Below are 12,969 nucleotides of genomic sequence, written 5' to 3' on the forward strand. Positions count from 1 at the left end.
ATCAGCATGCATTAAAAAAAAACTTACCACTGTGGCTGGTGTGGCTCGGTAGATTGAGTGCTGGCCTGTCAAATGAAAGGTTGCTGGTTCAATTCCCAGTCAGGACACATGCCTATGTTGCAAACCTGGTCCCCAGCTGGGGACAAGCAAGGCTCAACTGATCACTGTCTCTCTCACAGCAATGTTTCCCTTTCTCCCTCCCTTCCTCTCTAAAAATAAATACTAAAAAAAGAGAAGCTTATCAAAATTGATCAATTTTTGTGCAGTAGTTTTAATATTGAAGATACATCTATTTGGCATGTCATGCTTTATTATTTCAAGAAAGGTAAAGATGCAACTGAAATGCAAGAAAAGATATGCGCAGTGTATGGAGAAGGTGCTGTGACTGAATGTGTCAAAAGTTGTTTGCAAAGCTTCTTGGTGCTATTGTCATTTTGGCCAAATAATCCTTTGCTGTGGGAGTATCTTATGCATTGGAAGGTGTTTAGCAATACCCCTGGCCTTTACCCACTAGAAGCCAATAGTGGGAGATAGCTGACATACTTCAAAATACCTAAATCAATAAAGTTATTGGTGAAAATGAAAAATGTGTCCTTTATTTTACGAAAAATAAGAAACATATGGACTTTTTGGCCAACCCAATTATTACGTTGTAGTTAGATAAATCACTGAATTCAGTGGTTCTGGGGGTAAAATAGGGTTTGACTTTGAATCGATGGGAACAGACTTGGCTTTTTGAAAGCTGCTTTACAGAAGTCTAGTCACTGGGCATATACGTAACCTTTTATAGACAACCTCAGATAAGTTCAAGAAAAAAATAAAACCAAGCTGCTTGGACCTGGTTTTGACTTTTGAGCCTCTTATTTTGATTTTTCATAATTGTGATCTATGGTGTTTCACAAAGATGAGAAAAATCCAACTGTCCCTATGTGCTACTCAGGTATCTCCATCTATGTCTCTCAATCCCACTCCTTACCTACTTTGCCTAGTATTATCCAAAAAATCACTTCCTACCCACACACTGCAGCCTCTTCACATCTTGGCCTTCCTCTTCCTCCACATACGCCATTTCCAGTGACTCACTCCCTCACCCCGCAACTTGGATGTTAAGATTTCCATCTCCTGTGTCACCAGAGCATCAGACATCACATTCTTATATGCTCATACGCTGCCCCCTTTAACCTCTTATGGAGTTGTTCAATATACTATTTTATACCTTGTATGCTACTTCTAAAACTAAACCATGAAACTACTCCTCTGGGGGATTATATCTTATATATATAAAACCCATCATGTTAGCCAAAACTCTGGAAATTGCAGGTTAAAATTAAATGATCCCCATTGCTGTTCAGAACTGGTTTTTATTTTTTTAAAGTTTTTTAAAAATTTATTTATCTTTAGAGGGGAAGGGAAGGAGAGAAGGACAGAAATATCAATGTATGGTTGCCTCTTGTGAGGCCCCTCTGGGAACTGACCTGCAACCCAGGCATGTGCCCTGACTGGTAATTGAACCATGATCCTCTGGTTCATAGGCCCACGCTCAATCCGCTGAGCTATGCCAGCCAGGGCCAGAACTGGTTTTTAATTGTTTAGCAATCACTTAATCCCTTTTGAAGACTTTCTTAAAGTATATGGACTCATCATAGAAAAATACAAACAAGCTCTGGTGGGGTAGCTCAGTCAGTTAGAACAATGTCCCAATACACCAAGGTCAGGGGTTTAATCCCCAGTCAGGGCACATACAAGAATCAACCAGTGAATGTGTAAATAAGTAGAACAACAAATTCTTTCTCCTTTCTTCTCTAAAATCAATAAATTTTTAAAAAGTTAAAGAAAAATACAAACAAAAATGTCAGGGGTTCATGGAATCTGCTCCATCTTCCTTAATCTCTCAGGTTAAGAAATGTAACAAGACCTCACCCCGAGGTTAGTATTTCAGTAGGAAAAAAGGGTTTGGGAGAACACCGTAAAAAAGAAAACAATATATTAATTGTATAATAGATTGTAAACTAGGTTGATAAGATACAGTTTGAGTCATCAAGAGAAAACAAGTCAAATTCTAGTAACACGGTGAAATTCTTCAAACTCTGAGAGGCTGGGAAGAGGGAAGATAGGGAGGAAGAGGGCACAGAAGCCTGAGGGTGTAAAACTCCAGTGAAGTTTGGAATCATTCTCCTTTAGGACACAGTTTCTGTAACACACAAAGCAGATGATATTAGTAGTTCCTTGAGAAACAGGGTTTCATGATCGGGGTACGACTTAAGATAGTAGGATAAAGAAGGTGTGTCTCCTTCTAGGTCTTCTCAAAGTTTTTAATATGCTAACACTGAATCTCTAAGAAGGGAATGTGCCATACACAGCATTTCCAAAATACATCTGACAATGAACTCCCAGAGCATTTCTGGGATCCAGTATTTTAGGGCAGTAATTTTGGGATGCACTATTCCGTAGTTTTTTAAATTCATCCCGTAAAAAGTGAAACTAATTTCTGTGAAAATAAAGGGTCAATCCAAAGGTGCTTTAAAAATACCCATTTGAGCTTTCTAGGCCTTAAACTAGTACATTTTCTTTTTGTTTTAAATAATTTTTTTCTTTGACAAAAGTTCATTAAATGGGACAAAAAAACCCTACTTATTGGTCTTAAAAGGTTTGAAATAAGTGATTCTCAATCCCGAGGCATATTAACATCACTGTAGACCTTTAAAAGAAGATCAGTATCTAGATGTCATCCCAAACCAATTAAACAAGACTCTTTGGGGGGCAGGCAGGGGGCTACTACTGACTACTGTTTTAACAAAAGCCAGCAATTCCAGTGTGTGACGGGTACAGTGCGCTAATAAAAGACCAACAAGGGTCTTGTAAATTAAAAGACCAAAAAAAAAAAAAAAAAGGGCAGCTGCTGGTAATGGTTTCAAGTGTGTTTAAGAAAAATAATTTTTGATTTTTCTCTTTTAGACAAATCTCCAAATCTTAAGTATTCATCATGCTCAGTCTCAAGCAAAATGGTAAATACAAAGATATAAGAATGCCTAATAAATCCTGTATTTAGTTAGCAGACTTTTAATTTTTCTTGGTAGAACATTCCCCTTTTTGTATGTCAATTAACCCCCTGACAACACAGGCTGGAGATATATGTTCCAATCTGTCATCACATACAGAAATTAACTAAGATTACTTAATCTTTTAGAAACAGAATCAATGATTCACAAACTATGGCATTTTATTTCAGAGCCTTTGCTTACATTTGTACAATATATTACATAATTCTTCACTGTTTGCAGATCCTAATATATACTTTATAGCTTTTATTCTATAAGCTTTTTTTCAATGTTTTGCTGTCAACAAATCTTTACAGTCCTGTACAAATCTGAGTAACTTGAAACCATTTTCAACAAAATTAGTTACTGTAAGCACACACTACAAGACTGAAAATGCTTTTCTTAGAAAAGTTGAATGTAAAGGATTCTGACACGTTAGCATCTACAACAAAACGCTTCGAAATTCTCACGTCGTATTGCCAGAAAACAAATGAAACATGCCAGCCCCATTCAAAAGAAGTACACAGAACTACAATTAAAACAGTAAAACAGTCTGTACAGTAAAGTACTGTGTATTAACAGTGCCAGGTATTAAATAGCTTGAATGAACACATCCGCAATATACAAATGTCTTACAAAGGTGTAGAATTAAATACAAGTGCCAAACAGAACAGAGATTGGAATCATACAACATAAAGTCAATACAAGTGAGAACAATTCTGTGTTCATTTGGATTTTATACAAGGCATTTAATTTTACAGGCCTACCACCCAATTAGCTATTTATACTTAAAATAACAACCATCCTTTTGAGACAGTTTGTATCAACAACCTTGAACCATACTAATACAGTTTACTTGTTCCTGAAGTCCTCTTGTTGTAGCTCATAATAAAATAAGCAATACAAATGAATTATCTGTATTTAAGGAAAAGAAACATTTACAAGAAAACACAAAAATATAACTGTTATAATTCATTATGAATAAATATACACTTTGAACTGGCTAAGTACAATCTTTATACATTGTTTAAGATTTAATACATTTTATTAGCCATTTTCTTTTTCCCCACAATGTATTATATCAAAATTAAAAAAAAATACTGATTTATAGAAAAATGGCAAAGTACAGTAGTTCCATTCCAATTTAAAGGGGTATGAAAAGCCACTGCAAGACCTTTTAGCCTAATTCAAACCTGTAAACATGTTCAGTCTTTTTTTAAAGAGAATCTTTAATATTTGGTTACCAGGATTGATGTCTGCTATCCTGTTAACTGCAGGTTTTGAAGTTATTACATGTGCTTGACTTATACAATTAAAGCCACCCCTGAGGTGACTCTCTTTAAAAAACAATTAGCTTGTACAAATGAAAATAGGTTCATATTTTTTCATAAATAAATGGAAAAATATCAAATGTTCCAGCTTTAACAAAATACAAGGGAATAGATATACAGTAAGTTACCTTACCGTGTTCTGGCCCACCAGTGACTACGCTTACTGTGTTGTCTCTACAGGCAGTGAGAAGCCCTCCTCCGCCACAGTGGAAGGCCTTCAAGTCACCAGACACACATTCCCAGACAAGTTGGAAACAATTATTGCTTGAGGAAAAGCAGTTCATTGTACTTTTTCTTCATAAAAAAGTGCACTTAAGTGCCAAGTCAGCTTGTCAAGAAACAATTCTTAAATATAAAATAGTGCTTTGTCTGATTTTTTGTGCCACTGTGCAGTATAAAAAAGACGTGGCCCTCAACAGCCATTAAGTGCAAAGTGCTTTAGCAAGTCCTGCTGTCACCTGCACTCAACTGACATTCCATTTTGTGATGCGCTGGACATGGATGGTTCAGCTAAAGTTAACATAACAGCAGCTGTTATGGAACTGGAGGAAGGTGAAGAAGAGGATGAGGACGTAGCAGCACCTAAGGAAAGGGAAACCAAGTCAACAGCTTAATAAAACATGTGTACCACAGTAAGAAATAAAACACCGGTCTACACGATTCTGCTGTACTCTCCAAAATCACTTAGCTTACAAAAGCAGTCCATTCTACCTGAAACCTATATAATTACATTAATCAATGTCATTCAGTAAATTCAATAAATTACAAAACAAGAGCAGTCAAGTCTCACAATCTCACAATGTAAACAAAGGAAAACCCAGTGTCTCTCAAGTGGTTACACTGTGCCACACTACAGACGGAGTAAAAAAGGACAGACCAAGATATGCTCCTGTCTAGGCCCGAAGGAGAAATGTCATGTGCCCAGTCTGTTAGGACATGGACGTAAAAGGGAGAGGAAACTTTCTGCAATAATAAAACAAATGTCAAAGAGAGCTTTGAATCCAACAGGAAAAGTCTGTAATCCACCCAACAGTCTTTCCCCGCCTCCTAATTCCTGTATCTATGTTTGGAGATTCTTAGGAATTTACTTGGTAATGAGAATGGAAGGCTAACGCTTCTTAGAGACAAAACAAAGGGGTCACAGCTCTACTACTGCCTTTGGCACAGCTGACCACACCACTCCCCGCCTCCTGATTCTTCTCTTAGCCATCTTCTCCAGTCTTCTCCATTCCAAGCGACTTCTCAAGTCTCCCTGCTTCTAGCTTCTCTTCAGTCCCACCTCTCAAAGTTGGCTGACCCCAGCTTTCCTACCCATACTTCTTTCCCAGGTGACTTACTTAACAACTTTAAAAACCATTTGTAGTAAATAACTATTGTAGTATAGATATGCAAATGGTTTGAAAATTACATCCCTACTCCTGACTTCTCCCCTGAGCTACAAACTTAAACATACCACTGTCTACCTGCCATTCCAGTTGATGCCCAGCAGGCATTTAAACAAACAATAGGAGTAAGACAGAATGTCTCCTCCTCTGTGTGCTCCCCAACCTACAACCTGTATTTTCTAGGTATTCCTCATTTCTGGGGTGGAGTATCCAGTTGTTTCAGCCAAAAACTGACAAGTCACCCAAACCCCTTCTCCGGCCACCACATTTAACCCATCAACAAGTGCTGGTAACTCAACATTCTTTGCTCTCCATCTTTACTGAAATCCCCCTGGTCCAAGTTCCCACCATCTCACTACTGCAGGGGGCTCCCTGGTCAACAGTGCTTCTAGCACTGCCCCTCCAGAGTCCACTTTCCACATGGCAAACAAAGTTCTTTGAAAAACTATAAATAGATCATGTAATTTCAAATAGATGACCATCTACTTAGAATGAAGCCTGAACTCATCATGCTTATCCAGCTGATATTTCTACCACTTTATCACCACAATGATTTTGTCTCCACTCCTGAAGGTAACAAGAGTGTTCCTACCTTAAAGCAGTTGTTCTCAAGCTGCAGTGATTCTGCCCCCTAGAGGGTATCTGGCAATGTCTGGGGACACTTTTGGTTGTCATAACTGTGAGGTGCTACTGGCATCCAGTGGGTAGAGGACATGAGGATGCTAAACATCCTACAGGACAGCCCCCCACAGCAAAGAATTATCTGGTCCAAAATTCACCAGTTTTAAATCTGAGAAACTATTTTAGGGAATACTTTCTGTTCTCTCACCTAGGACCCTTTTATAGACTTAATGGTGCCCCCCCGCCCAATTTTATGCTGAAGCCCTACCTCTCAATGTGACTGTATTTGCATCAGGCCTTCAGAGAGATAATTGAACTTAAGTGAGTTCATAAGGGTAGGCCCTAACTCAGCAAGACTGGTGTCCTTGTAAGAAGGAGACGCCACACCAGAGGTTCTTTCTATCTCCCGGTGCACAGAGGACACCACAGGAAGGTGGCCACGTGCAAACCAAGGACAGACTTGAGGAGAAACCAAACCTGCCGAGACCCTGACCTTAGATGTCCAGCCTCTGGAAGTGCAAAGAAACATGTCTGCTGTAATTATGTGCTTTGTTTTGGTGGCGGAGCAGAAATCAAGACAAGTGTTTCCTTCGAATCCACTCCATTCTCTCTGCAGTGGTTTTTGCTAACTGAAATTGCATGAGGATTTTTGGGGGGCAGATTGTAAGCTCTATGAAAGCGAACACTACTGGTTGAGAAATTTTTCTTTAGACAAATTTTTCTACTTTAGAGATGAGGAAATAATTCAGAGAGATTAAAGAACTTGCCTAATGATATACAAACTTATGTGAGTTTAACAGCAGAGTCACAAGCTACTTTATGTTTAAGTAATGCAGAGTCAAAACACTTACTTTCTCTCTCTTTCTTCTTCAAACGCTTTCTTCTCCGATCAATGGAAGCGACTTCAGATTTTAATGACAAATAATGTTTTCTGATTTCTTGTAGTTTTTCTTGAAGAATTGTGATGCGTTCAGCACTTGTCATATTTTCAAGGTCCGCTATGGAGTTAAAACTTTCATTAGTATGTATTTTTTAAATATATTTTACTGATTATGCATTAAAGTTGTCCCATTTTCCCTTCATTCCCCTCCACCCAGCACACCCCCTCCCACCCACATTCCCCCCCTTTAGTTCATGTCCATGTGTCATAAGTTCTTTAGCTTCTACATTTCCCACACCACTCTTGCCCTCCCCCTATTTTCTACCTACCATCTATGGTACTTATTCTCTGTACATTTTTCCTCTCTCCCCCCCTCTATTAACCCTCCATGTGAACTTCATTTCTGTGATTCTCTTCCTATCCTAGTTGTTTAGTTTGCTTTTGTTTTTATTTTAGGTGTGGTTGTTAATAATTGTGAGTTTGTTGTCATTTCACTGTTCATATTTTTTATCTTCTTTTTCTAAATCCCTTTAACATTTCATATAAATAAGGGCTTGGTGATGATGGAACTCCTTTAACTTGACCTTATCTGAGAAGCATTTTATCTGCCCTTCCATTCTAAATGAAAGCTTTGCTGGATACAGCAATCTTGGATGTGAGTCCCTGCCTTTCATGACTTGGAATACTTCTTTCCAGCCCCTTCTTGCCTACAAGGTCTCTTTTGAAAATCCGCTGACAGTCTGATGGGTACTCCTTTGCAGGTTACTGTCTCCTTATCTCTTGCTACTTCTAGGATTCTCTCCTTCATTTTCATCTTGGCTAATGTAATTATGATGTGCCTTGGTGTGTTCCTTCTTGGGTCCAACTTCTTTGGGACTCTCTGAGATTTCTGAACTTCCTGGAAGTCGATTTCCTTTGCCAGATTGGGGAAGTTGTCCTTTATTATTTGTTCAAATAACTTTTCCACTTGTTGCCCTTCCTCTCCCCCTTCTGGTACCCCTATAATTCGGATGTTGGAATGTTTAAACATATCCTGGAGGTTCCTAAGCCTCTCATTTTTTTTGAATTCTTGTTTCTTCATTCTTTTCTGTTTGGTTCTTTCTTCCCTTTGGTCTAGTCCACTGATTTGAGTCCCAGCTTCCTTCCCATCATTATTGGTTCTCTGTACATTTTCCTTCACTTCACTTAGTGTAGCCTTCATTTTTTTCATCTAATTTGCGACTAAATTCAACCAATTCTGTGAGCATCCTGATCACCAGTGCTTTGAACTGTGCATCTGATAGGCTGGCTATCTCTTGGTCACTTAAAAGTATTGGCTCTGCAGCTTTGATATGTTCTATTTGTTTGGGCCACTTTTTTTTGCCTTGACGCACCTGTTACGTATGAGGGGCGGAGCCTTAGGTGTTCACCTGGGCAGGGCAACACACGTGGCTGTGTTGTGGTGCTGTATGTGGAAGTGGGGTCGGAGAGGGAACAATGGCTCTTGCTCTACTCTCTGTCAGATCCCAGTCCCCTCTGCCAGTTCCCCCAAGCAAACTGGGCCTTTCTAGTGCTGATTCCCATTCGGGTGGGCTTGTGTATGTTCTAGGACCCTGTGGGTCTCTCCAACGAACTCTCCTATAGGGCTGGGAGTCTCTCCCTGCGCCTCAACCCCAACAGGTGTTTTCAATCGGTGTTTTGAGGTTTTATTTCCCTGCACTGGGGCCCTGGGTTGCGCGGTCTGTCTTGTTCCCCAGTTTTGCCTGGTTTCTCTGCGTGCAAATTGGGACTGCCAGGTCCGCCAGCCGCCTTGTGCACCATGCCCCACTTCACAATCACCACCTCGCTGAGTCTGCCTGTTGCTACCCTGCGCCCAGGGTTTGTCAACTGCTACCTTGCACGCTTGGTGCCACCGCTTTTTTTTGCCGCTGTCCCTCTCCGCCCTGCCGCCTGACTCCGACTCGGCCCCTCCTACAGATCTGGATGAATGTGTCTATTTTAACTCCTTGGTTGTCAGACTTCCACACAATTCAATTTTCTGTCAGTTCTGGTTGGCATTTTGTTTCTAAATTGTTGTTGTCCTTATTTTGGTTGTGGGAGGAGGCATAGTGTGTCTACCTATGTCTCCATCTTGGCCAGAAATCCTTATTAGTATGTATTTTTTGAATAAAATTTTAACATACAAAAGAAGCAACATTGAGTGTAGTAGAATGAGGTCAAAACAGAAAAACTAAAAATAAGGCTTGTAAATTATGTTTCCCTAAGTTTTTTTTTGTAGCCTAGAACAATGCCTGGTGCACAATATATGTACAATATTTGTTGAACTAATGAGTGTATAGAATTAAAGACCTATAACCTAAATATGTGCTAAAATTCCATATTCATGTACAGCATCACCACGGTATATCATTAAAAATCATACTTAGAAAAAAGACTAGGAAGACACCAAAATGTTAAAATTGTATATATTTTAACTGTCAAGAATATGGATAACTTTTCCTCAATTGCCTTACATATTTTCTTTTAGCAATTTGTTTATTCAAATCAACATCCAAACAAAGTCTCTACAATGCAGCTGGTTATTGTGTCTCTAAGTTTGGTTATAACCTCTTTTCAGAATTACGAACATCAAGAGTTACTGGGATCAAGTTCCTACAGACTAATTGTCAATTCAGTATCTGTCACTTACACATCTGAAAGCTCCACTTGTAAACTTTGGGTAGTCGATTACTGGGTTCCTTGAGGTCAGGGTCCTTTTCGCCATTCTTCCCACATTTCCCTGGAGACTGCGTCCTGGCAGGAGACTTGGTGCTGTGTGACTTCATCCCAGCAGAAACAGGCTTGACTGGCTGAGTCTTGGTCACACTTTCACCAGCAGAAAGTTCTTCACTATCACTACTGTTTGCTGAAAGAAAAAGAGAAAGAAAGGCATTAGAAACCAGAAAAGTAACAAAGAATTTGTCACAGATTGTAACGGACAATTTAAAATTAAGCATTTAAATGCATTACTACAGTAAACAACTTGTTTTATAGATTCTGCCTAAACACCTAGAAAATCATCATGTACAAAGGTACCAGCATTACAGTTAAGCAAAACAAAAACAAAATTTCTTCTTACCTGAATTGCCACTAATATTTTAAAAAAACAACAATAAACTAACTAATCTTCCATTATAGCTGGTAGACTGTTAAATATACAGTAATTATATAAATGGCTTTTTATTCTACTATGTTAATATATACAAAATAAAATACAGAATCTTTTAAAATTATTTATTATTGCCCTGGCTGATGTAACTGAGTGAATTGAATGCAGGCTGCAAACCAAAGGGTCGCCGGTTTGATTCCCAGTCAGGGCACATGCCTGGGTTGTGGGCCCCCCCTGGTGGAGGCCACGTGGGAGACAGCCACACATTGGTGCTTCTCTTCCTCTCTTTCTCCCACCCTTCTTCCCCTCTGTCTAAAAATAAATTTTAAAAATTATAAAAAACTTATAGAAACTTCTTAATTTTAACATTTTAGATTGCATACATGTATGCTACTACTTTGGCCACAATGATGCACTAATCATCATCTTTAATACAGATTATTTGGGAATAAACTCTAAACTTTGATATATACAGTGAATTTCTTAAGTAACTCCTATATCAGAGCTTGAGGACTAAATACACCATCATTTTTAACCTACTAAATCTATTCAGCGATTTAGGAAAAATCCTGAAGTCTATGTAATATTATATCACATCTGTCTTTGCTGACTAAAGCCTCAGTAACAGAATGGAAATGCTTACTTAACACCTTGACAGTTTAACATGTGACTAGGAGATGGCACCGATACTGGCATCAATTACCTTTCTGGGTTACAAAGTGTTAGTTTAGATTCCATGAGAGTTAAATTATTTTCAGAGAGTGGTATCCTCATTCTGATTTACCAAGGTGTAAGCCCAATAATTAAAATGTGAGAACACAATTAACAGCTATATCTCTATATTATATAGACATTAACTGGCTTGCTAAAGATGACACCTCTTAGGAAATGTCATTGAAATGGTAAAATCTTGAAGACAAAAATATCATAGTATAGTAAGAAATGCTTTAAGTATCCTGTCAGTTACTCCAAATATACGATTATCAAATTGGCATGAAAAATCAAACAGATTTTTCATTTAACAACAGCTGCCAAAAAATGTATATAGTTAGGCTCTCAAGGCCTGAAAAATATTCCAGATAGGAAAGGTACACAGCAACCCCTCCCATTGTGGTGTTTCTAGAATAAAGAAACTCCACACTCACAACATACTCCTTAATCAAATCCCCTCCCAGTCCCCCCACTGCTGCTCTGGGACCCCTGGCAACTCCTAACGAAGCCCCCAAGGCCTGGCCCCACTCTGATGCAGTGGTCTGCCTCAGCCTGGCTTTCATGGCCTTGCTGAGCACAGCCGCCCGGGGCCCCAAGGAACGCCATATTCACCGCCTGGAAGTCATATGGGCTCAGCAGAACCTCGGGGAGCTGGCCGCATAACCCTTTTCTGCACTGAAGTGCAGCCAAGCCGGCCGATAGCAAAGGTCAGGCAGTGGAGGTGGCAGGAATCTCCTGGAAGAGCAGCAGGAGGTCAGTGTGGGGCACCTGAAAAAAAATTCTTTACATATTTTCTGCTTCTCACTTTGTCTACAAGAGAGAGATAAAATGTGCAGCTCTCAGGAGAATTACAGTATATATATTCCTGTAGGTCAATGAACAGAGTCATTGCTAAAGTTAAAGCTTTAGTTAGAGCACACTTAACCAATGTATATATATTGTTCATAGCGACTCCTGGCCACATAGTTGGAAGTACCAAAGGTAAAGGTGGGTAACTGGAGTTGTTGGGATTGAAGCTCTAAGGCTGAATTGATGGTTCTCTTCTAGGCTGGTTTTGCCTTGAAGAATAACAAAGCAATCAATTTCATCATAATAAAAATAAAACACAATGGAAGCATTTCATAATGTGAAATGACAAGGGGAAAGAACTATGGGACACAAAACTAACATGGAGATGTTCTTGTTTATATTATATTAGATGTTATTTTAAAAAGGATTACCTGCTCATTCAACAGCAATCAATACCACTGCTGAATAAGACCAAATTGCTTAATCCTAGAATTACCTAGGATCAGAAGATTCCTGTGTGACTTTTTTGAGAGTAGTGACAAAATTAAAATACTGACCTGTCCCACATCCTGAATACCTTTTCCTTAATGGGGAAAACTATAACTGCCATAATTTTTAAAATTATAATTGACATGCAATAATTACTTTCAGGCCTATAACATGACTCAATGTTTATATACCTTACGAAGTGATCACCATATCCGCCATAACTTTTGTATTTAAAAAATTAGAGGTTTCACACTTACTGCCTTTCCCCTTCTTTTTGTTGTTTACCACTGTTGCTTTATGGCTTCGTTTCTGCTTTTTTGACGAACTTCCTCCTCCCTGAGCTTCTTTCCCTCTTTTCTGACCTGTACAGGCTACAACAGGAAAGAAATTATTAAGTAACAAAATAAAATCAAGCTTTTCCTAGGTATAAACTAATACTAAATTTTAGAAGCACAGATGAATTCTGAAACTACACGTTCGTTAGGAGATTATAAATTAGTACAGAATTTAGTATTATTTAAAAAATAAGTTATTATATTAAGGAGCTGACCTATTGCACACAAAAAAATGTTAGTTTTTTTAAAAAGCAAACAGTGTG

The 12,969-nt window shown here is 38.7% G+C and overlaps 1 protein-coding gene across 4 annotated transcripts in view; it reads right to left on the minus strand.

The window, feature by feature from the left end:
* Positions 1-3,202: 3,202 nt before the first annotated feature.
* ARID4B (AT-rich interaction domain 4B) overlaps positions 3,203-12,969 on the minus strand; it is a 140,453-nt gene continuing 130,686 nt past the window's right edge. For all 4 annotated transcript variants that reach the window (XM_037037328.1, XM_037037329.1, XM_037037326.1 and 1 more), the window contains 4 exons: positions 12,629-12,742; positions 9,924-10,139; positions 7,227-7,373; positions 3,203-4,951 (listed from right to left, as the gene is read on the minus strand). In XM_037037328.1, the coding sequence (XP_036893223.1) occupies positions 4,824-4,951; positions 7,227-7,373; positions 9,924-10,139; positions 12,629-12,742 (605 nt within the window). In that variant the 3' untranslated portion in view covers positions 3,203-4,823. The remainder of the gene's footprint in view (positions 4,952-7,226; positions 7,374-9,923; positions 10,140-12,628; positions 12,743-12,969) is intronic.

Source organism: Sturnira hondurensis, unplaced genomic scaffold (assembly GCF_014824575.4).
Source record: "Sturnira hondurensis isolate 20B ecotype Veracruz unplaced genomic scaffold, ASM1482457v3 Scaffold0022977, whole genome shotgun sequence".
NCBI classification, from domain to species: Eukaryota; Metazoa; Chordata; class Mammalia; order Chiroptera; family Phyllostomidae; genus Sturnira; species Sturnira hondurensis.